The 25199-nt window shown below is 43.2% G+C and overlaps 1 protein-coding gene across 3 annotated transcripts in view; it reads left to right on the top strand.

Moving 5' to 3' along the window:
- The window catches only part of TBXAS1 (thromboxane A synthase 1), a 207316-nt gene that overhangs the window by 114084 nt on the left and 68033 nt on the right, over positions 1-25199 (top strand). For all 3 annotated transcript variants that reach the window (XM_083574202.1, XM_083574203.1, XM_083574204.1), the window contains exons 6-8: positions 4042-4158; positions 19983-20071; positions 21802-21950. In XM_083574202.1, coding sequence (XP_083430328.1) covers positions 4042-4158; positions 19983-20071; positions 21802-21950 — 355 coding nt within the window. The remainder of the gene's footprint in view (positions 1-4041; positions 4159-19982; positions 20072-21801; positions 21951-25199) is intronic.

Below are 25199 nucleotides of genomic sequence, written 5' to 3'. Positions count from 1 at the left end.
AGAAAGAAAGGGGGTGGAGGGAGGGGAGATGGATGGGGGTGGGGTCGGGTAGCGGTGTTTCTATTATGCTTAATGTATGTAGAGTTTGGTGTCAGCCTGCTTGTGTTGTTCACTTGTGTTCCTTTGGTGGTGAGAGAGGTTGGGGTTGGCCTAGGGTGTGATTGTTTGTTTGTGATTGGCTGTGGTGATCTTTGTTTTCGTGTGTGAGTGAGGTGGGTGGGTGTTTTGGATCAGGTTAGCCATATTGATTTGTATGCTGTTGGTGGATTATTGTCATTGTCCTGTTGGGCTGTGTATGTGATAAAGGGGAGCCATACCGGGGTGAAGGTGTCTTCTTCTGTTTGTCCCCGTGTCAGTTCAGTTTATTAGTTAATTTTTCTAGTAGGGCTGTTTCCCATACTATTTGGTACCATTGGTCCATGCTTACTCCTGACAGGTCTCTTCAGTGTCTGGTTATGGTGTTTCTGGCTGCTGAAAGTAGGTGGGTTATGAGTTCTTTGTGGTGTAAATGGGCATTGTTGTCTTGGAAGATGTTTAGTAGGGCCAATTCTGGGGTGAAGTCTAATACTTGCTTAGTTATTTTACATATTTCTTGTATGGCCGTAGTCCAGAATAGTTGGATTTTGGGACACTCCCACCACATGTGGAGGTATGTGCCTGTGGAGGTGCACCCTCTCCAGCATTTTGGTGAGGTTCCTGGGTGTATTAGCGCTAGTTTCCTTGGTGTTAGGTACCACCTGTAGGTGAGTTTCAGTGTGAGTTCTTTTCTTTTCGTTGATATGGATTTAAAGGGGGGTTTAGACCACATTCTGGTCCATTGAGTGGGATTAATCTCATAGCCCATGTCATTCTCCCTCCTCACACCCAAAAAGAACTCACGAAGGTCACCAAAATAAAACTCTGCCACACCAAGTTCAGATACCTAGGGGTACAAATAACCAGAAACATCAATAAATTGTACCTCCACAACTACAAGCCCCTGTGGCGACAAATTAACAAAGACCTAAAGAGATGGAATAACATGAATTTCACTCTCTCAGACAAAATAGCCATGATCAAAATGATCACACTCCCAAAACTAACCTACCTATTCCAAACCCTCCCAATCTGGATCCCCTCAACCCAACTCCGCAGTTGGCAGAGAAAACTACACTCTTTCATCTTCTCACATAAAAAACCAAGAATAAGCCCCAAATACCTGCACCTCCCCACCTCAGAAGGAGGATGGGGAATCCCCAACATAGAAGCATATTACATTGCCAACCAAATACGCCATATAATCCCATATATACTAGAAGATGAGACAAAACAATGGGTACACCTAGAGAGGGACACAATTGAAAATACCTGCACCACAACATACCCACTCCTCCCAAACAAACTAAAGAAAATTCCCACAACACTTAACAGGTACACACAGACCATGCTCAAAGCATGGAAAACACAAATAGGCAAACTATCCCCAACCCCGACCCCACTAATCCCCCTGGCATACCACCCATTATTCCACCATGCAGCACAAAACCTCCAGATAAAAACCTGGCGAACCAAAGGCTTATATCGCCTAATAGACTTTTATAAAAATAACAAACCCTTGTCAACACAAGAAATACAAGACAAACTAGAAGACACCCAAATGCCCTGGTTAACACAACACCAACTACATGCCCTCTTAAACAACCCAACAGTAAAATCAGCAGCAACTAGGCCCCTGACAACCTTTGAAAACCTCCTCCTAACAACAAAGGGAAATGGTAAAGGGACGGTATCCGCAATATACAAAATACTACTCCAAAATCCCGCAAATCCCTTAGACGCAATCAAAAGATGGGCTTTGATGAGGGATTTGATGGGAATGAGCAGTTATAGAATATTCAGCCGATAAATCAGAATAATCACCTGACTGCAGGTGACTTGAAAGAAGTGGGGAGAGAAAGAAGTGGCAGAGCACCGATTCTGATAATTTGTAGTCGCTTTCATGTGTTCAGAAATGCTCACTTAAAGCATTTTATATTTCTCTCTCTCCTCTGTGGAAGAGAAGGCACTTCAATTCATCCTGCACTGAGGAACTTATCCCTGCACTGAGCTCAGTTCTGTCCTGGCCTGTGTGAAGCAATAACACACATTATGCAATGAACAGCAAAAGTGTTTGTGGTGAGATAAGGAAATCTTGACAAGTGCAGTATTCAGTGTGGTATCAGGTCTGTGGGCTCTGTCCTTCAAAGAAGCCTGGTTCAGGGCTAGCCTGGCTAAGGTGTCAAGTTATTTGAGGGGTGGCACTGAAACCACTTAGAAAAGGTGCATCCCAGGATCCATTGCAGTCCAGGCATCTCCCCCCCCCCCCACACACTTATGTGTGTTCTACTTGCACATGACTGGACATGGTGCTGGGAAATTGGTAAACAAATAGAATCATACCAGGAAATGGGGGGAGAGAGCTGGAGGGACCTCATGGCTCATGAGGAGACCCTCTCCAGAGCCCGAAGAGAATGTCGGTGAGGGCAGAGGAAACCCCGAAGAGACTTGAGGCACAGTGGGGCTTTGTTTAGGCTGCTCAGTCTCCCCTATTAACAGCTGATGTGCAGGGCAGAACTCACTTTCTCACGCATCCTCTAGCTTGCAGCCAGTTTTGGTTTGGATTGAAGAGAGAGCGGGAGAAAGATCGGGAGACTGGGGGGGGGATAGGCATTTAGAAGCTTTTTAGAGGGTGCTCTCAACTTCACACAATTTCACTCACACACACAGGGGGCGGAATGTGCCTCCCATGTAAAAAGGTAAAGGGACCCCGACCATTAGGTCCAGTCGCAGCCGACTCTGGGGTTCCGGCGCTCATCTCGCTTTATTGGCCAAGGAAGCCGGCGTACAGCTTCCAGGCCATGTGGCCAGCATGACTAAGCCGCTTCTGGCGAACCAGAGCAGCGCACGGAAATGCCGTTTACCTTCCCGCCGGAGTGGTTCCTATTTATCTACTTGTACTTTGACATGCTCGAACTGCTAAGTTGGCAGGAGCAGGGACCGAGCAACGGGAGCTCACCCCGTCGCGGGGATTTGAACCGCCGACCTTCTGATCGGCAAGCCCTAGGCTCTGTGGTTTAACCCACAGCGCCACCCGCGTCCCTGCCTCCCATGTAAGTATGCCTATATTGCAAAGGATGCTCAGGTGCAGCTACTGGATCACATGTGGACATGATTTGATATTGGTACCCTAGCATTCTCTTCTGGGTGGACCTCTTAGATCAGGGGTGGGGATTCTTGGGCTGTGGGTCAGATGTGGCCCTTTGGGCCCCTCTCTGTCTGGGCCCTTCTCCAAGCTGCACCCTTCTCCAGCCACACATGCTCTCCTAGCCGGCCACACATTGCCCTTCCCCCTGGGCTGCTGCTCTGTCAGCAGATGAGCAGCAGTGCAACTTTTGAATGGGAGAAGAAATATTGTGTGGCCACATTAGGAGTTGACGAGTGTGATTTCGGAGGACATCAGTGCCACTGTTCCAGGAGCTCTCTGAAGACTTACACCAGCTGGTTGTAGAGCACAGTTTTGTTCCACAGGCACTTGGAGTGTTCTTGGATGTTCACCCAATGTGCGCCAGATCCCTGCAGATACAATGAGTCTAATCTGAGCTAATCTCTTGACCAGCTGCATGTAGCTCAGTTGGTAAATCTCAAGGTTAATCTCAAGGTTGTGGGTTCGAGCTCCACATTGGGCAAAAGATTCCTGCATTGCAGAGGGTTGGACCAGATGGCTCTCGTGGTCTCTTCCAACGAGGGATGGAAGCTTCTTGGCTGGCTTTCAGGTGTACTGGAGTATCCCTGGGAAAGATACGCCTGTCTTTCTGCGGTGCCTTTTCCAGCAACATGCACCATACTGAGTTTTGCAGAGAAAGCCATGTAGACACTCTCTAAGAGTGCTGGAATCTGAATGTTATCTTAGTTTTTCACTATTTAACTGCTTTTGTCTTTTCCGGTGATAAATAGTTCAATTTCTATTAAAAAGGGATGGATTTTTGTTTTTTAAAGTACTTGTCTGTCTCTTCCTTCAATTAGACTCCAGTCTTGGCTTCTAAGCCTGTTGCAGACAGCCTTCTCATGCTGCGTGACAAGAGGTGGAAAGATGTCCGAAGCCTGTTGACCCCTGTCTTTGGTGCTGCAAAGACGAAAGAGGTAAGATGCAGGAAGCAGGTGCTGTGATTCCATGTACAAGAAGCTTTTCTTTTTCTTCTTGCTGGATGTTTCCCAAGTGTGTGATGTTTAGATGACTGCGTAATTAATGGCTGTCAGTCATCCACTGACAAACTGTTTAATGCCTCGCTGCTTTGCCTATGTAAAGTCATTGCTTCTTTTGGGGGGCAGAAGGGGTTTTGTTTTGTTTTGTTTATCAGGCTGTTTATCAGAGAACCAAGTGTGAGTTTTCTTTTGTGAATTCTTTGTCCCATTTGTCTATGCCAGGCACCCCCAAACTCGGCCCTCTGAATGTTTTGGGACTACAGTTCCCATCATCCCTGACCACTGGTCCTGTTAGCTAGGGATGATGGGAGTTGTAGTCCCGAAACATCTGGAGGGCCGAGTTTGGGGATGCCTGGTCTATGCTCTCTGAGAACCCAGTAAACTTTGGCTCCTGACGTCTCTACAGATTGCAAAGGAGCAAATTTTGTGACACTGGAAACCTGGAAATCTCCTGAGGGTACGAGAGCTGGAAAGCTAGGGCAGTTTGCAACCAGAGAGCAAGTTATGTAAAATAAAATTGCCCTGCATGGTTGGGATAGCAATATTTGGTTAGCATTCCTGGATTGTTTTGGTTAGAACTTGATGGTGAGATTTCTCTCATTGCCTGCATTTTGGGGGGGTCTGTCGTTTGTTTTTATATAACCGTTCAAGAATGCAATTGTGTGAGAGCAGGCAGCGGTGACTGGTTTGGGAGGTACTTCATTTGATGTAGTTTAGCATACCACGTCAATAGCATGTGTGGGAGGTCAAGGGACAATTATTTGGCATTATGAATAAAAGTCCATCTCCTCCAGATTGGTCTGCTCTGATTGACAGCTGCTTTAGGGCCTCAAGCAGAGGGGATTCTTTCCAGTAGTGGGTGGGGCAGGGATGCTTACCTGTTGTTGTACACCATCCCAATCTCTCAACGGTGCAAGATTCCAGGGGTTCCAGCTGTGTTTCCTGTTGGAAATGAGACACAGTAGAGACAGTGGTAGAGGAGGGAGGGGTCCTGTCCATTTGCTGTATCACACAGAGTTCCTTTGATCCATTGGCTTTCCTAATGGCTCATCACCCCAGGCTATATCCTGGACATAGGAAATTTTGCCTAGCTTGGTTAGCTCTTCACACATGTTATTTCCAGAGGATTTAGAAGTGTCTAGTACACAGCCTAATGCACAGAGTCTGGCTTAATAACATATTAGTCTGTCAACTCAGTTTTCACACTCCAAGCATTGATTAAATTCTAACACATGATGGACCTAGAACTTTAGGGTGACTTGCACCTACAAACTCATTACACTAATATTACTATTATAACATACTATCATATACTATTATATAATATATTATATAAGTTGTTTATTTTAAAGTTATTGTGATTTTTTTTAAAAAAATTGGATCAGATTGTTACTATTAATGTTTGATGTTTTATTATGTATTGGAAGCCACCCAGAATGGCTGGGGCAACCCAGCCAGATGGGTGGGGAATAGATAGATAGATAAATAAATTATTATTATTGTTATTATTGTTATTATTATCATCACTGATATTACTACAGTAAGTGTCAGGAACACTAATGTTACTACGGGGTTCTTGTAAGGATGGCAGCTAGACAGCCCCTGTGAACTACTTGGTATATTATTGTTCTCCTCATGCTACTTTTAAAAACAAATGTGCACTTTCTCATTGTCTTGTATCTCATCATGTGTGCCAGTGTGTACTTCTATCTCATGAAAGTAGATCTATCAGGGTCTACTGGTAGATCTCTGGGTGATTTTTGGTAGATGGGCAACAGTTCTGGGATTCCAGTTGTTTAACAATAGCAGCAGTAATAGGACCTTTCGCACCCAAATTAAGTTGCTGAAATGAAGGAAGTGAACCAGGAGTCGATTTTCATTTGAAAGGACTGTGAGCTCAGTTAAATCCTGGGACTGAAAACGTGTTCATTTAAAGAAACCCTGTTCTTTAATTTGAACTGCATGTCTTTTGCACAAGGCTCTGGTTGGCAGATCTTGTTCTTGTAAGAAAGCAAAACCAAAATAGATCTGAGAAGCATGAAGTCTGCCCACCCACCGTCTAGCACATGACCAGTCCAGACAGTATAGCAGCTTCATGCATGCCAGTGGAGCTTTCTCTTTTTCAGCTGTGGCAGAGTAGCTGTTTCCCCATATGATTGTGGGGCTCCATCTGCTGCATGCAGAGGACTCTGGATTGCAGCTTGCAGCTTCAAACTAACACAGTAGCCATGGTTATAGCTTGCATGTACCCTGGTACAGTTCCATTGGCTCAATACCTATTTTATTCATACCAACACAGGAATGCTAATAGGAAAGACACCTTTCTGGCAAAAGTGGAGTCCTGGGCAGTGCTGGTAATTTATTTTTGCTTTCATGAGTAACCTGACCTTAACCATTGCCTGCCACAGGAAAAAAAGTATTTGCTGTCTCCCTTACTGATCATTGCAGAGTTATGAGCTCTCTTTCACATATAACGCACGCAACACTGAAACAGAGTGCATGTTTGTGTTTGATAGTTCTTATTTTTTATTCTAATAGCAATAAGTTGCTAGAATATAACAGAGCTGCAAGGCAAATTCTTCAGACTGGACAGGAGTTATCTTAGTATTCCAGTGCGGCTGATTTCTCCATACATTTTTCAAGCAGTGCGAGACTCAATTTAGACTGCGACAAACTTCCAGCAACTCTTGATTAAAATCCAGAGTGTAATGCCTCAAAATTCATCCCTGAAAGGAAAGTGGAATTCTCTTCTTTTTATAATTTTAGGCTCAAAAAGTAAACACGTTCCTCATTCCAGTGCCTGTTCTTTGGTTGTAAAAATTTTCCACTGGTCAGAAGCCTGTGTTGTTTTGACATGCTGCTGTCGAAATCCACAGTAGCATCTAAATGTGTCTGGCTCCTTTAGCTCTATAGACAGCTGTTGCTTAGCAACACCAGCTGTCACCTCCTTATTATGGTAAATTCTAATTGGCCATAAGCCTGGCACAGACTCCTGATTAATCAGAACTGACAATATCATTGGTTATGCACCTAGACAACTGACTCTGTTTCCTCCCCCCCCCCACGTTTGATAGCAAATTTAATAAATCCTTAGGATTTTAAGGGTGTGTGGATGTGTTTGGGTGTGTGAACAATAAATCCAAAGGCCTCTTCAGTAAATGAGGCTGGGGGAGCCGAAAGAGAGAGTTTTGCTTTGCCTTGGCAGAAATTAATCTCCCTTACTGTGGGTCATCATTGGCACAGGGAAAATCCTCTAGTTTTACTTCTGTTTTTATACCTAACGAAAGATAAGGCCCCTGGTATGTGCAGAGCAACCCCTGCCGGCATGAGTCAGACATACTTTAGCTGCACAAATGGTTCCTTGGACATTGTGCTTTGCAGGGATGGATGTCTGTGTTTACTGAGTTAATTATTTAAAGGAGAGAAGGGAGCGCACACTGTTGGGTCTCATGCTGTATGGCTGTTCAGGGGCAGTACCAACTGCTAGCAAGGGAGAGAGAGCAGAGACTCGTACAAACTGTTGAAACAAGCAGCAGTGACAACAGCAGAGTCTTGCGGCACTTCAATATTTGTTATGGCATAAGCTTTGGTGAACTGGAGTCCACTGCATCAGATGCAGCAGGCACTCTAGTTCATGAAACCTTATGCCATAATAAATGTGTTACTCTTCAAGCTGCCACAGGACTCCCTCTCTGTAAACAGTTTGGGTTTTGTTCTCGTTGTGCTTGTTGTTGTTTTGTTACGGTAACAGTTCTATTCTTAGCTCCCTGTTTGGGTTCATCTAGCTCTGTATTGCTTACACTGACTGGCAGTGGCTCTCCAGGGTTTCAGGCAGGGGTCTACACCAGGTCTACCTGGAGATGTTGAGGATTGGAGCTGGAATCTCTTGCATGCAAAGTAGATACTCTGCCATTGAGCTATTGCCCCATCCCCCAATTCTGTATATTTTGCCTTTCAACAGGATATTCTAGTTTGTAGCAAATGGGGGTCTTCCCTCCCTTTTGCCATAAATACTGGCAACAGAGAGTGGAGAAACCAAAACAGTGATTCAAGCACACACCAAAGTATATCTGATGTGCCATTTTCTTCTTTTCAGAAGCATTCAATTCCCCATGCAGAAAGTCCCCACAAGTAACCACTACTTTTATTCTGGAGAGCCAGTGTGGTGTAGTTCTTAAGAGTGGTAGACTCGTAATCTGGTGAACCGGGTAATCTGGTGAATCTGGTGAACCGGGTTCGCGTCTCCGCTCCTCCACATGCAGCTGCTGGGTGACCTTGGGCTAGTCACACTTCTCTGAAGTCTCTCAGCCCCACTCACCTCACAGAGTGTTTGTTGTGGGGGAGGAAGGGAAAGGAGATTGTTAGCCGCTTTGAGACTCCTTCGGGTAGTGATAAAGCGGGATATCAAATCCAAACTCCTCCTCCTCCTCCTCCTCCTCCTCCTCTTCTTCTTCTTCTTCTTCTTCTTCTTCAAATGCCAACGTGAGTGAGATTGGTACTCACCTATGCTGCCGCCTGAAGCGGCCCTAAAAATGGTTTCTCCTCCTTTTTGTATTCCCCCTCCCATTTTTCTGTTTTCATTTTTTTTACATTTGCAGGTTTAAGGAACTTTTTAGAAGTGCTAATGTTGCATGAGGGAAACAGCCTTTGCCTTTTAAATTTGGGTGATATTATTGCCTGTTCCTGAAAAGAGCCCTCTGTCTAAAAACACTGTCCTGTGTAGCACTTATCCGAGTGACAAGAACATTAGACGTAAGAAGCAGAGGCGCCAAGCCAAAGGGGGCATTGTTGAGGGGAGGAGAAGGGAGGTATCACTAGGCTAGGGGGCAAATTTTGTCCATGCACAGGGTGCCATATTGCCTAAGTCCATCCCTGTAGGAAGAGCCCTGCTGGGTTAGGTCAAAGGCCCATAGGGCCTCACCCTAGATGGTGCCAGTGGGAAGCTCACAAGCAAAACATGGCTGAAATAACCCACAATCCTTTCCCAGCAACTGGTATTCAGAATCAAAGATAGACTGCCGCTGATCCTGGAGGTAGAATATAGCCATCATGACCTTGAGCCATGGATAGCCTTATCTCTGTTAATTTCCCTTTTAAAGCCTTATAAATTGGTGCCCATCACCACATAATGATCATCACCTTGTTGAAGTGATGGCAGTATCCACACATGTAAGAGGGTGGCATCAGCAGACTCAGGGATACTCTGAACTTTACAGAAGTACACTCCCCCCCCAAATCTGTAGGACAAAAAACACCCCTATGAGGACTGAGCATCCTCAGAAGCCACTAAATGCTGCATCTATGGGGCATGAGAAATGGGGGGATATGGGGAAGTGAAAAGGATTTATCCTAAAGGAAGGCATGTCTGGCTGGCTTGAGCACTGCATAGCAGCACTCCACACTGTCACAATTTGTTGATAGTCCCACCTATCTAAAACTTTTTCTAAATGAAACTTCTCTATTAAAAAAAATGCATGAAGATTAAATATGAACTGATCTGTCACAGGGTGTGAGTATTTTCCTGTTCATATGAACCAAGAAACTCAGCTCTTATGATCTGCATTTATACGTACACATTTTTGGCAATGTGAAACACCACAATGTGTCCTAAAGCAGAAGTATAGCTGAAGGTTGTGGTTTGAGGAGTTTTAACTCTTCTCATTTTGCCTGGCTACTACTTGGTTTAGAAGCCAACCCCAAATTTCTCCCACAAAATCTATATTTGTCCATTTCTATAATTCCTCCCCTCTCTTTTATCCTCTTGCTGTCAACGCTAGACTCAGAGCATCTCCAGCGATAGAAATACTAAACTTTCTTCTACAAAACTCAGTTCTACAAAACTGATGAAGTGCATATGTCTATCTCACACACGCACATGCTTAAAAATTGGTGTTTTTGTTCTCAGTGCTCGTACTTATGAATTAGTGCAATCAGCTTTTACCCTTTCCTACCTATCTTGGTCAAAAGAACTCAAGTGACATGGGGTGGCGGTTTCTTTGACACATGGTGTGAAAGTGTTAAATGCTTGGCTCAGTACGTTCCATGGCTTGGGTTCAATACAGTACATTCTGTGGTTCAGGGGGGCAGGCTGTTCCTTATGCCAGCTCTTGAAATTGCACAAGGCAGTTAAACAGCATCATAAAGCCCTTTTCTCACTTAGCAATTCTTGCTTTTGTACTGTATAGAACAACTGGGGGGAGAGAGGGGCAGCATTCTGCCCTGCTTTTCAGTGGTTCATGCACAGCTTCTTTTCCCCATTTTGTGTTGTGGCAACGTGCAGCGCGACACCAGACTGTTGCACCTTCAGACTAAACAGACTGAACAAATCCCAGTCGAAGCATGATTAAACGCTACATGGAGTTTAGAGTTTGGGGTGCAAACAAACAAACACAAAATTCTGCGAACCAAATGTACTTATGGGTTCTATTTATGCTGCCCAATCTTTCTTTTTTCAGCCTTGCCAGCTGACTTAAGAAGCCAGAAGCCCGTCTGACACACTAATTGATGTGTTTTTTCAGAACAGGCTCATGTGTGCAATGATTTTGACACGAACAAAGAAAATTTGAGGGGGGTACGCTGTTTCTTGAGCATCCAGCCTATGCAACCAATACATACCCTGGCGATATGGTCTATTACTATCCTTGTTGAAACTCATTTTCTTTTCCTTTTTTCCTTGACAGGGTAGGGGTGAGGAAGTAAAGCAGCTTGCTTGGTTTAAAACATAGAAACATTTCCTCACTACTCTGTGAACCAGCCAGTCATCACTCTTGCACAAATGTAGCTTTCTATGATAGAAATCAACTGAAGCCGTGTTGCCAAGCAGGTAGAATCTTCTGTGGGCGTAGGAGATATTTTGTTTAGAGCCTCAAGTTGGCAGATCCTAAAGACTCCCATCTTGCTTCTCCCCACATACCCTGCCACAGCCTCCGTAAGGGCATGCTGTTACTAGGAAATCCACAAAACATGCTTGTGGAATTTTACTTCCTTTGCTGTTGGGTTAAAAACAAGTACTGGCAGAAGCCAAGCATGGAAAGTTTCAACCAGAAAGGTTAAAGTTTGACAATAACATGGGGGAACAGAAAACAGTGAATTGTGTATGTGAAAAGTTGAGCAACCTTCGTAACAGGAACCATTAGGCATGTTGGCTTTGCAAAGCAAATAATATTTATCTTCCAAACTTTCCCAAGGATTTCAAAGCATTAGAAGGAAGATAAGCTTATGAAGAGATAGAGGAGTATTTATTTGTTGGATCTACATTCATATGAAGGGTGGGGAACCTGTGCCCCCCCCCCCCGATATTGTTGGATTCCAGTTTCCTTCAGCCCTAGCCAGCATGTTCAGCAATGATGGGAGGTGTAGTCCAACTCTTTCCTACCCTTAATTTATTCACTACCTTATCAGTGATTCCTCCCCATCAAGGTTCACCCAATAAAATACCCAGCATTAAAAACACAAATATATGAGCTGCTTGAAAAAGAATTAAAAAGGAATCATGAATGCAATCCTAGAAGCAGCAGGAAGATACAAATAACACAGTTTCTGAGTTTAAAAGCCTAAGGAAATAAAATGTTATTTTACCTGGCACCTAAGACTTCAGAGTGCATGTCTGCGTGGGGTTGCCATATGTCCTCTTTTTCCAGGACATGACCTCTTTTTCATGGGTAGAGTCGTCATAACAATCCATAGTTAAAAGTAGAAGTTGCCAAATGGGTCCTCTTTTTTGCTCTTCAAAATATGGCAACCCTACGCAGTCCCAGGCATTGCAAAGAGGGGGGCACTGCAAAGCCAGGACACCAGTGTGAAGAAGGCCTACTTCCTGGTCCCCACTGAAAGCATCATCGCCGGCATCAGTCTTAAGTCCTCAGAGCACTTTTTAAAAATTTATATCCTGCCCTTCCTGTTAAAGGAGCCCAGGATGGCAAGCATATCAGTTCTAAAGTAATGCAATTTAAAATGTCTAAAATCAATTCCATATATGTAAATATGTGTATGTAAAAAGGGGGAAACAATTCCAGTAGACATGCAGACTGGGATAGAGATCTCTGCCTAAAAGACTTATTGAAAAAAGGAAGGTCTTTATGAGGCGCCAGGAAGACAGTAGAGACTGTGCCTGTCTAATATTTAATGGGAAGGTGTTCCAAAGGGCAGGTGCCCCTACACTTTACATACAGTATCACAGTAACCCTTACAACTGCTGGGTGAGTTAAGTCACATGATTATCCCTGTGTCACATTTTTTAGGGGGTTTAAGACAGAAAGGTATTGGCTTTACTAAGGCCACAAAACACATACGCTGCTACCAACCCCTATCTCTCTGCAAACTTGTAAAATAAAACTGGACGTTAACGATTAGATTAATATCTAACTGCAACCTACTAACTGCAACCTATTGCTAAAATATTGCAATGTTAGAAATGGAAGGAAATACTGTTGATAATATATTCATAAATTCAGCCAGTACAGCTGCAGAAAATTAAGTCACACCGGACACATTTCAGTACACATAAACCTGAGCGGCAGTACTGATGACAGTTCAGTGCATAATATAGTTATGGCGCAAAATATTCGGAGAGAGTGATGGGTAAATGTATGTCTTCCATGGCCTCGATATTTGGCTTTCCACAAATGAGTTGTAGGCATAAGGTGTGCCTGGAACTGTCTCTTCTCTCCCCTCTCCCTTATTTTGGCACCTGGTAAAAACCTATGGTTTTCCCAGTAGTGATGTATGGAAGTGAGAGCTGGACCATAAAGAAGGCTGATCGCCGAAGAATTGATGCTTTTGAATTATGGTGCTGGAGGAGACACTTGAGAGTCCCATGGACTGCAAGAAGATCAAACCTATCCATTCTTAAGGAAATCAGCCCTGAGTGCTCACTGGAAGGACAGATCCTGAAGCTGAGGCTCCAATACTTTGGCCACTTCATGAGAAGAGAAGACTACCTGGAAAACAACCTGATGTTGGGAAAGATGGAGGGCACAAGGAGAAGGGGATGACAGAGGACAAGATGGTTGGACAGTGTTCTCGAAGCTACCAGCATGAGTTTGACGAAACTGCAGGAGGCAGTGGAAGACAGGAGTGCCTGGCATGCTCTGGTCCATGGGGTCATGAAGAGTCGGACACGACTAAACGATTAAACAACAACAAAAAACCTGGGCATTTGAAGGATACTAATCTTGGAAATAGGTACCCCACTGTGCTATTTTTAAGGATTTGTAGGCCTAAGGATCTGTGGTTTTAGAAACTATATGTGATTTCCCCCCCCCCTCACTTGTGATACAAATTTTTAATTGTGATTATTGGAACTTCATCCAAGGTGGGTTTTTGTTTTGTTCTTTGTTTTTATTGTACGATGTCCAGTTATGATGAAGATGAATAAATAAAATAAACTGAATCTGTGACAGAATGAAGTAGGCCTTAAGGGGTGGGGGGTGGGACGACATTCCCTGTCAGAGCTAGCTGAAGAAATTTCACTGTCAGAGGAGGAGAAGCAGTAGTTGGTAACCCCCTCCTGCTCCCAGTCAGGGTTCATAGTCCCAAGGCTGACCAAGATACTTTGGCACCTGAGGCAGAAAATCCTCTCACCAAATCTCCGAATTAAAGTTAGGCTCTCAGACATATATAAGTGTATTAGAAAATGTTAACCTGTTGGGTTTTCAGTACGGATAGCAATGCCCACCCCCTACCCCCTGAAAGGTTTCTGGGAGTGAAGTTACTTTGAGATGTTCGGATAAAATTTACTTGCATATTCCACAGTGTCCTCATGTAAGTGTTTGCCAACATACTTCAAACCCTGCAAGAAAGTGTGTTTAAGAATGAATGTTTGATTACATTGTACCAAGCTACAGGGTTGCTCTGTTTAGCATTGTGAGAGAGAAGAGAAAAAAATACAACTGGGAAGATTCTGTAGCTCTAGAACCCTTGTCAGGTTTGATAAATAACTTTGTTCCCCTTTTCAGCTGACACCATCCAAAGACTATTGATTTTTATTTCTCCTGATAGTGCTGCGGTGCTCTTGTCACCTCTTATCTCCCTCCCTCCCTCTGTGTAGCCCTCCCTGGTACTCTCTTCTGAAAGCAAAAAATGTACAGTGAACCTTGCACAGTCCTAAGCGGTTGGTGCAAATGGCTGTTTTCATTCTTCTACCTGAAGGGGGTTAGGGAGCTCAATGTGTAATGTATTAACTAAAGAGAAAAACCACTTTAAGGAAAAGAAAAAAAAAGAGATCAACACATTTGCTTCATTCATTTGCATTTACCGGAACAAATAAAATTTTAGAAGATGCTCAGGAATGGCTCTTAAGTTAGAAAAGAGGTGAGCAATTTGTTTCGCATGGTGGAGGGGAGGGCTCATTTGGAAATGTATTATCCTTAGTTAGAGGACTGCAGGTAATTTGAATACTGTAGGACCACATAATTCAAATTATTTCGCACATGATGTAGTTACGGTCATTCTTTCCCCCCAAGTGGATAGAAGTTCCAGGGTGCAATGCTGCTTATCCAGGGTTGGTTTATTTTAGAAGGAGGTCACGGAAGTCGACAAAAGGCATTTTGTAGTATTGGTGTTTATTTTCAAGTATGCAGGTTTCACATAATTTGAGGTAGACAGCTTAAAACACTCAAGCAGGTTTGCTGTATGCCAAATCTTCTGCATTCCTAGATGCTGTTAATTTACAGAGCCCCCTAAACTCAGCTTAACTATCCCTCTCTCTTTGTTCTTGAACTCTTAACTGTAGTCTGATTCTTTTGTTCCCTTTTGTGGGGACACACACAGAACTGGATTGCATCGTTCGTAGCTAGGAGGGAGGAAGAAAATGTATTCTTGCTATCCCCTTCTCTGGAAGCAATCTTCTAAATATTAGCTCCCATTTAGGGGCATCACCTGAATATCCCAACCTATTAGCATTCCAAGGCTCTGGCCAGATACTACCTTAAGGGCAGACGCAGCCATGATAGTTTTATTCACAGAAATCCAATTGCAAAACTCGTAGATATTAACTAGCCACTACCTGAAACAGTGAACTGCTGCTGCAAGGCTGTCAAGGGGAAGAGGGGAATTTCCACCTTTACCTGTAAGTTCCAGGTGGCCTTGCACTGCACTGTGCAAATGCAAGCTCATTGGCTGGATTTCTACCACTGGCACGGATGCAGGTCGCTGGCATCAGTAAGGGTGGCTACCTCCTGTACCTCCTGTACCTCCTGCCACCCCTGTTGCTTCCTGGCATTTAATAGGGTGGGGATTCCTCTCCCTTGATCACACAACATCAGCTATTCCTGCCAAGAACAAGTGCAATGTATTGCTGTGAGTTTGGTCAGCTTGGATGAAACATTGGGTCCATTCAGTGGTGTAGTGGGGCAGGGGCAGCCCACAGGGCGGTAAGGCCAGGCATAAAATTGTTAGGGGCACAAAATTTCAACACCCAGCGCTGCCTCAATATAGCTGCACACTTCCATTACTTGGCTCCGCTGAAAACAGCTACTCCATGCAAACCAGGAAGTGACCTCTCCAGACAACGGAATGACTCTTCTTATCTCTGCGGCTGTGATCTTCTAGGTGACACAGACTCTGTTAGGCAGTTGAATGTGCATATGTTCTCCTTCTGTTACTCACCCTCCTACCCACCCCTCCACACAGTCCCGGGTGCTGGCAGCCCATGCTACGCCACTGGGTCCACTTCCAGAACCTGTGAGCCTGTACCTGTGATGGTAGAAGGTATAAGGGGAAACCTGTCAAGGTAGTGGCTTTGGTCGGCAACTAAGTACCATGATTTAGCCTATGCAAAGAATTTGCTCTGTGCTGTAGAAGCAAATGGGTGTAAATAAAACCATACATCCCAAATACACCTCTTTCTGCACTGACCTTCGTGACCAGGATATTGAGTCCTAAGCCCAGAACCCCTGGAGTCTCTCACATCTCAGAGACTGGGGTGGCATGTAACAGTATCATCAGCTGAAAGTCTAGGGGACACATGGAGACCCTAAGGAGTATCAGCTACCCACACAAATGCGAAAGAGGGGTGGGCGTAACTGTGGAAATAGAATTTGCTGGAAATAAACTTTGTGAATATTTTCCCTCTTCTCCAGACTAAACGTGTCCAGCTCCCTCAATCATTCCTCATAAGGCTTGGTTTCCTGACTGTTATTTTATTGGTTGCCCTCCTCTGCACACGTTCCAGCTTTTCAATATCCTTCTTAAACTGTGGTGCCCAAAACTGGGCACAGCACTCCAGGTTGGGTCTGTTAATGGTAGAATAAAATGGTACTATTACTTCCCTTGATCTGGGCATTATACTCAAAGGTAGCAACTTTATTCTGTTATTAACAATCATATTGCTGCAGCACAGTTTTGTAGATAACCATTTTTAGAATTAAAACAGCATTTGATTAGAAGATCACGGTGCTGGCATTAGAGTGGCATAAACAAGCACTCCTGTAAAATGCCCATATGAAGAATGAAGTGCCAAGGCATGTACTGGCAGGATTATGCCATAATGTTTTTGACACCAACAGACTCCTGCAGTCTTGTTTGGCAGAACCTTGGTGCCGAGACAGCAGTGACATGAGATAATTGGCAGATCAAATATTTGCAGCGAGCATATTGCTTATGTTTTATTTTGTTATGCCATAAACAGCCAATCCAAATGCCCAGAAGTTGAGATCATTTCCCCTCCATGGACAGGTTATTTGACTCCTGCATGCTGTTTGGCAAAACCCAAGATCTAAAACGGGAAATGCACAATAGGTAACAATGACATCATTTTTGGACTGTCCTGGTCCTGTTAGTGACAGCACACGAGCTTTCCGTCTGTTGAAGTGTTTGTCAAGCAAGATGATTCTTGTGAAATTTGATATCCTACCATCTTTCTCCCCACCCCCCTTTCTTCTTAAAAAGTAAATTATGATTGTTTCCTGTTCTGGAAATGAGATTGACTGCGAGTAATTCTTGAGCTGTCAGAGAGCACTGTGGGATAGGCATCTTTGCCAGGAAGACATGACTGGCAGATGAAAAGGGATGATTATGGAAACATTTAAAAGGGGTCAGCTGGAAGAGAACCAGGGCAAGGATAACTAAAACAAAAGAAAAACAGTAAGCTAGCAGCATGCTACTGTGGGTGGCAGGCAAATTAAAATGATAGGGAAAGAGCAGAATCATTTGAGGCAGTGGGGTGTTGCAAGGTCCACAAGGAAGAGGCGCAAAGGAACTGAAAGCCTGTAGAAGAATAAGGGGTTAAGCATTGGCTAAACCAACAAATCAAGGAGCAGATTAATACACGGCACTACTCCTTCATCCCACAACCCATTGGTCTGCGTGCACAAACTCTACACACTTATAACCCAGGCCTTTGTGTTATACTATTGCACCAAGTTACCAGCCGCCGGATCATTACTGTGAAACGTAAATTTGTGATTTTGATGTTTTAGGTTTTTTATAAGTTATAATAATGGCATTTTGTATTTTATAATTTTATTATGGCTTGTTCACTGCCCTAGGGTTTTTTGATGAAGGGTGGTCTATACGTGAAATTAAGTAATTAATATTAATGATATATTGTATGTGCCTAGGCTCCTCAGCATGATTGGGAGACCCTGCTTTTTGCAGGGTTCTCAAATATGCATCTATGGAAAAGGCCCATAGCTTACTAGGAGAGCATTGACGGTGCATGCAGAAGTTCTGAGGTTCAGCTCCTGGCTGGGATTGGTAGGGCTGGCAGAGGCCACTGCCTAAAATTCTGGAGAGATGCAGAGATACATGGACCAATGGCTTGACTTGGTATAATGCATGTTTCTTTGTACACAAATAACTGATCAAAGTGCAGAAGATGAAGTGGTGAGTTTGATCCTTCTCCTCTCTGTGTTAAGAACTCCATAAGAGCCTGATGGAACAGACCAAAGGCCTATTTAGTGGAATCAAAGGCCTATTTAGTTTTCCAGCTGCTACCAGTCATATGCCTCTGTAAAGGTCACAAGCGGGAGATGAGGGTGACAGACTTCTCTCACTGCTGTTCCCTATTAGCATGCTTACTCTGAACCATCATGATTTGTACCCATTGATAGCTTTATATGCCATGGTTTAAAAAATTATTTAATTTATTTCATTTTAAAAAGACCTCAAAACTGTTTTCCCTAATTCCATTTTTTAAAGCCATCTAAGATACTCAACCACCACCTTTCCCAATGGTGCCATTTTATTGCTGTCTGGAGGGGCTATAGCAAAACAAAGGCAGGACAAAAAAAACCAAACCAGAACATTTGTGGTATAAAAAGTTACCCAGCAAAGGTTGATAGATAACACGGCAGCCTTGTAGAAAATTTCCCTCCCTTTATCTGGTGGCAGCAAGTTGTTTATATTGGGGTGGGGGTGCAGTTGAGCAGAGGAGTATACTCTTATGTTAGCAGAGAAATCCTTTCCCTCAGATGGATGGACGGAGGGTGGCTGGGAGGGGGCTGTCATTGGCCCCTTATAAGCTTCTAGAAGGTCTAAACAGGCCGTATTAAATACAGTGGTACCTCGGGTTAAGTACTTAATTCGTTCCGGAGGTCCATTCTTAACCTGAAACTGTTCTTAACCTGAAGCACCACTTTAGCTAATGGGGTCTCCAGCTGCCGCTGCAGCATGATTTTCTGTTCTCATCCTGAAGCAAAGTTCTTAACCTGAAGCACTATTTCTGGATTAGCGGAGTCTGTAACCTGAAGCGTATATAACCCGAGGTACCACTGTATAAGAAAACCTGCTTGGCTGAGCTGAGGAGGGAGTCCGCAGTTCCTCCTTTTGAAAGTCATAATTTGAGCTATGCAAATGAAGCTTTGGGGGATATCCATTTCAGTTTCCAGATGTTCTAAGTGACGGTGCCACAGGCTAGCTAAAGGCAACTTAGCACTGGTCGCTGGTAAGCTAGTAGACAAATTAGCAGTGTTCTGACCATGAGTTTTGGTGCAGGCTTAGCAACGGCCAGTCAGCTGCTTGCTTAGTGTAAGCAATTGATCCTAGTTGAGAACACAAGTGGCAGAGCCTGTTCTTGCTTTCATTGCAAAGGGATCTCTTCCTTCCTTCCTCTTCAAAGGTGGCAGAAGATGAGCTGTGCATGCACTTGTCTTTGTGCTGATCGACAGAGGGCAGAGCTGTGCCAAGTGCACATAGAGCCCAGCATCTCCATGCCACATAACAAACTCTGGCAATATAGCAGCTGCTGCGCGCGCGCACACACACACACACACACACTCCCGCTCCGAGAGGCTTCTCATTTCCCATGGCAGTTGCCCCTTCCAGCTTGGGGTAAACAGATTGTACAACACTACAGTTACAGGTTCCATTTGTCACGAATGTACCAGCCTATTCTCCCGTCTAAGAGCAGTGAGCAGCCACAACAGAAACAAGAAAGCAGGGGAACCACCTCCTGTGGCCATCAGTCTTGGACAGAGAGCATGTTATCACTGGAACATGTATTTGTGTGTGTGTGTGTGTGCGTGTGTCGAAGCTACATACATGAGTCTGACCAAACTGCGGTAGGCAGTGGAAGACAGGAGTGCCTGGCGTGCTCTGGTCCATGGGGTCACGAAGAGTCGGACACGACTAAACAACAAACAACAACAACAGTGTGCGTGTGTGTGCGTGCATTTGCATGTGTGTAAAACCTCCCTAAGAAAATGACTTTATCCACAGATTCAGGAGCTCCTGAGAGCACTTACCTCCTGCAGTATGCAATTAATGTAGAGAAATGTATTGTGTGTTTTTTAATTACACCGTGTGCATGTGCTCCTTTTTAGATGGTGCCGCTAATCAACCAGGCATGTGACATCCTGCTGAGTAACTTAAAGGTCTATGCAGATTCTGGCGCAGCTTTTGACATCCAAAGGTACTTTAATAAATTAGAAGCGAGGGAAGTTTTTACAGGTACTTGATTTGCCAAGCTATTCTAAGTATGCAATTATTTTACAAATGGAGTTTTTAATTTTTCTGTCTTGATGTGGACACTGTCACTTTCAAATGATTATATCTGCCCCCTCCCTTGTTTTACTATAGCACAATATTTTAACATTAGCAATTACAAGCAAAAGTAATTGTAGTGGAGTATCTAATCTGTAGCTGCCTGTAACATCCGTGGGGGGCAGGGGGAAGAATGTTCTTAGTGGCTGCATCCAGCCATTGTGATAAACCATAGTTTATCCTGATAGGAGTGAGCCTAGTCAAGACTTGGGCTCACACACTCCCCTCCCTCTTTCCTCTCCTTTCCATGCCACAGTTACAGGGAAATTAGAATTTCGCTTCTATTTTTTTAAATTAATCACAGTTTAGCACCACATCTGAACCGTAAACTGTGGTCCATGTTTAACTATGGTTTCTTGAAGCAATCCGTCTTCATAACTCAGACCTGTTTGACAAAGATCCTTTCCAGTGTTAATTGAAAGCTTCCTTTTGCAGATTCTGCCTCTTTTATTGCTGTTTGTTGAATGTGGTTGGGGAAAAGATTGTGGTTGAGGAAAGATTTTATGATATTCATTCAGTTTCCAGATGCAGCTCCTTATAAGCTAGTATATAACAGAGCAGTCCTAAGAGTGGTCGGGAAGCCATGGAATAGGTGATCCTCTGTCACATCTGAGCCCTGCCAGTTCCTGCTGGCCAGGGCAGAAAATGGGGCATTTTCCTTTTTGCTGTGCTAGTTCCAGGCTGCTGCAGCAGAGAAGCTTCAATCAGGCTTCTCTTCATGAAAGGTCCAGACTAAGATGCAGCACCACCAGTAACACTGCCAGCATAGCTTTTTCCTTGCTCTCACTTTTGGTGGATGCAGCAAGGGTCTCCATAGCAGCAGAGCCCAGCAGAGAAACACTTCTGCTGATACCCCCACCAGCTCTACTACTCAGGTAGTTAGGATTGTGCTCTGACTTAACATAAATCTGACTTCCGTTTTCCTATGTCAGCACTGACATGATGCTACATGATGGGAGTGAAGAGTGAAAGCGCAACCAAGTGAATTCTGTTAAGTGTGTGTGTGTGTGTGTGTGTGTGTGTGTGTTACATATGTATTGATATATTTTATTTCTCTGCACTCAGTACTGTATGCCTAATGACTGGCAGCTTAATGTGTAGACTTATTACAACATAATGTGTGCCATTTTAGGTCCTGTGTAAGATCTGCCTCTGGCGATATTTACGTTGGCCCATTCACAAATGCAATTATCACTTGATGTTGCAGTCATCATCAGATAAACACCTATGTGTGAACCAGCCCCGGAACTTTTGCAAAACTCAGATTCAGAAAATGGGGAATTTCTTGTGTTTATAATTATTAGCAAGTATACATTCAATTTTGTAGTTTAAAAGGACAACTTCTTTACCATTTGTAAAAATGAAAGGTATAAATATTATTCACAATCAACTTCAGAAGATAATGTGCTTAGTTTTTCATTTTATAAATATCATCCTGAAATGAATCTTTAAAAGGCTTGGCATATATAAAAACTCAAATTGTCTTAAATAGGCTCAGAAAAATAAACCCTAGGAGACAGTTTTGCGACAAAGGCAGAAACAGAAATGTGGGATGACAAACACTGCAGTTTAACAGCAACCTTCTTAAATCTTTTACAGGAATTACAGTTGCTTTACCCTGGATGTTGTTGCTAGTGTGGCTTTTGGTACCCATGTGGACTCCCAGAAGAATCCTGAGGATGCTTTTGTTAAGAACACCAGAAGATTCTTTGAACTTTCATCATTTAAACCCATCTTAATCCTAGCCAGTAAGTATAACATCACAGTGTACATGGTCCAATTGTTCCTATTTTTCCCCTTAAACAATTGTTTGTTACAAACCAAAAGTTGTCCATGACAGTGGTTTAGAATGTAACAGGGAAGAAGAAAGATTATGCAAGGGCTTCAAACATGTGTAAAAGGAGAATGTATTAATGCAGTTGAATTAAGTGTCACACACCTTTTTTGGACTAGTGGGCACTATGCAGCTGTTGAGAGAGCATGTGGGTGCCATAGAGAACAGTGTATAACATGAAATTCGATAATACAGTCATGGTGACACTTCCCCCATAAATTTCCAACTAGAAAATGCTTAACCTGCCCCCCCCCCAATGCCAACCCTAAACCAAAGATTAGGCTGTGAACCCATACCCACTTACTAGGGAGTAAACCCCTTTAAATACAAAGAGGCTTCTGAATAGATGTGTGTACTGTAACCACACAGTGAATTCTTAATTAGTGCCTGGGTTTAGGTCATGCAGAGCTAGAGATATGCCCAAACCTCATTGCAAAGTTTTCACATTTGCCTTTTTTTCTAGAGAGGGGAGGGAGAAGATTCTTTAACACCCACTAACACTTATAGTTTAGTAGTATTTGCAGAAAATAACTTCTGGGGACCCTTTTATTTCAGACAAACCTTCCATATGAAAGTATCTTGGTTGCTAGGGAAAAGAAAGTGCAAACTACAGGGATCCCACAGACTAGAAAATACATCAGAAGTAGGAAAAGTGCACTAAAAGGATAAGTAAGTCCCATTGAATTCAATAGGGCCCATTCCTAGGTTAGTGGGTACAGGATTGCAGCCTAAGTAGATTAAAAATGAGCATGTTTATTTGTGTATGGCATTTGTGTGTCACCTCATATTAAGTTTTCTGGGCAGTTTACAATAAGTAAGTAAAAATAATTTAAATGCGGAATAATCACAAATCTGTCAGATTAAAAGTTACATAAGTACCACAAGAAAACAAAAACTCACTGCACCCCCAAATTGAGCACAGATTGAAAAATGGAGGCCAAAATGACATAGTTATTTAAGAGGCCTGTGTGAACAAAAAGGTATTCACTAGGCACCAGAAACGTAAGAAGCTTGCTTGGGAAGCCTGCTCCACAACTGAGGTGCTGGGATTGAAAAGGTCCTTTCTCTGGTAGTTCTCCAGGGTGGCAATCATTCAGTACTGGGGGCACCTGTAGCAGGGCTTCAGAAGAGGATCTTGACGTTCAGGTAGGCACGTGAAGCACAGCATTGACTAGAAAAATGGTTAAAACAGATAATGTATTCATGTTATCATTTATTTGTTACTCCTTAAGACATTTATGGTGGGGATCCTCCCCGCCCCTTAAATTGTAAAGAGCAGTAGAGTTCAAGAAGATTAGTTGCAATTATTTTTGTTTTTGACGTAACTTACCATAACAGTGATATCAACAATAGGCAAGGGCTACAATCCTATGCACTCTGACTACCAGCAGTGTAGCGTGGCCAGGTTTGGGTTGTTTTAAAAACTTTGGTGCTCCTTGTCAGTAACACTTGAGAGGGCTGAAACTCTCTTTATGTGGTAGCATTTACTAATATATGAAAGCAAAACCTGTTACTGCTTATCCCTTAACAACATCAAAGTAATGATGAGGCACATTGGAAACAAAACAAGAATTTTATTTATATGCAATCTATGAGGGTTAAAACTTAATGGATACTTGGATAAGGCAGAATACTTTGTTTCAGTCACAATCACTTTACAGAATTAAATCAATAACTTTACTTAAGACTTCCACTTTAAACCTGTTTCTGATTAAACTGATTCCTCCTAAAATGGGTATTTGTTCTACTAAACCAGTAAAACCCTTCCAGCCCCTTGTAGGATCTTTTCTTTTCCCTCAAGGAAATAAACTGACTTGCCCTGCCTAGCAAACCCCTAACCACCCAGGTAATCCCTTGGTAAGCCATTTCTAAAACTAATCCTGACTCTTACCAAGCACTACCTGACAGGTTAACTACAGGGTCTAATTTTTAACTCCACCCAGCCCTGCTTGGCTTCTGGGTATCCAGAAAGATGAACCCAAGGTCCGTCCAATCACACAGTCATATAATTCTGCTGCACTCCACCTTTCTGTGTAGATGGAGTTTCTCTCTCTCCATTTGACACACCTATCTAGTACAGTGGTACCTCGGGTTAAGTACTTAATTCGTTCCGGAGGTCCGTTGTTAACCTGAAACTGTTCTTAACCTGAAGCACCACTTTAGCTAATGGGGGCCTCCTGCTGCCGCTGCACCTGCGGAGCACAATTTCTGTTCTCATCCTGAAGCAAAGTTCTTAACCTGAGGTAATATTTCTGGGTTAGCAGAGTCTGTAACCTGAAGCGTATGTAACCTGAAGCATATGTAACCCGAGGTACCACTGTATGTTAGTCCGTTTAATTGTTTATAATAATAGCCACTCAGTGTGTAGAATTGGAATTTATTGCTCTCCAGTTTAAGGCAGTTAGCGGTTTACTATAGGAATCAATTGATCAAGTCTCAGATTTGTGCCATGCACACAGCTTTATGAATATTATGCAGCAAGGTAGTTCCTATGAAGGGAAAAATACTTCGGGGCAAATTCCTCATTTGAAAAAAAACACACCAGAAACATTTAGTGACCTTCTATTTAATGGTTCACTTAGTTAAAGGGTACATTTACACAAAACTTTCCTGCAGCCCCGAGACAAACCTTGTGATTGTCTCAAGAGTCTGTAAATACAGTTGCTGCAGTTAGTCTCTTTGGAGAAGTATATATAAGCTTTAATAGGGCATTAAATGAGGCACCCTGCTTTCCAGAATGAAAAGGGATGATGGAAATTGAATTAATGTAACCTTCCAGTCACATTCTCAGAGCTGTCTTACCTTGCAGGTTGGTTTGTGAAGTGTATGTGTGTTTTTAAAGGCCTCATAATGAATTAAGTGTGCTATGGCATACATTGCAATGTTGCAGAACCCTGAACACACATTGAATCCTATTTCTCTGTAGAACAGCCTTCCCCAACCTAATGCCCTCCAAATGATTTTGGACTTCAACTCCCATTGCCCAGCTCTAATATTGTAAATTAGAGAAATGTATGAGATGCGTCCTACAACCATGTGTTCATCTCAGTAATCGGAGTAATCTGAGAAAGTATATGCGACCCTCTAGTCAACAATGACAACATAAGAAAGCAGTACTCTAAAAGGAAAGGAAATCCATATACTTAGGGGTTGTGGATATTTG

This window comes from Podarcis filfolensis (assembly GCF_964270895.1).
Source record: "Podarcis filfolensis genome assembly, chromosome: 10".
Classification (NCBI taxonomy): Eukaryota; Metazoa; Chordata; class Lepidosauria; order Squamata; family Lacertidae; genus Podarcis; species Podarcis filfolensis.
The sequence above is the reverse complement of the archived record's forward strand: the minus strand, read 5'-3'. Positions and strand labels throughout refer to the sequence as shown.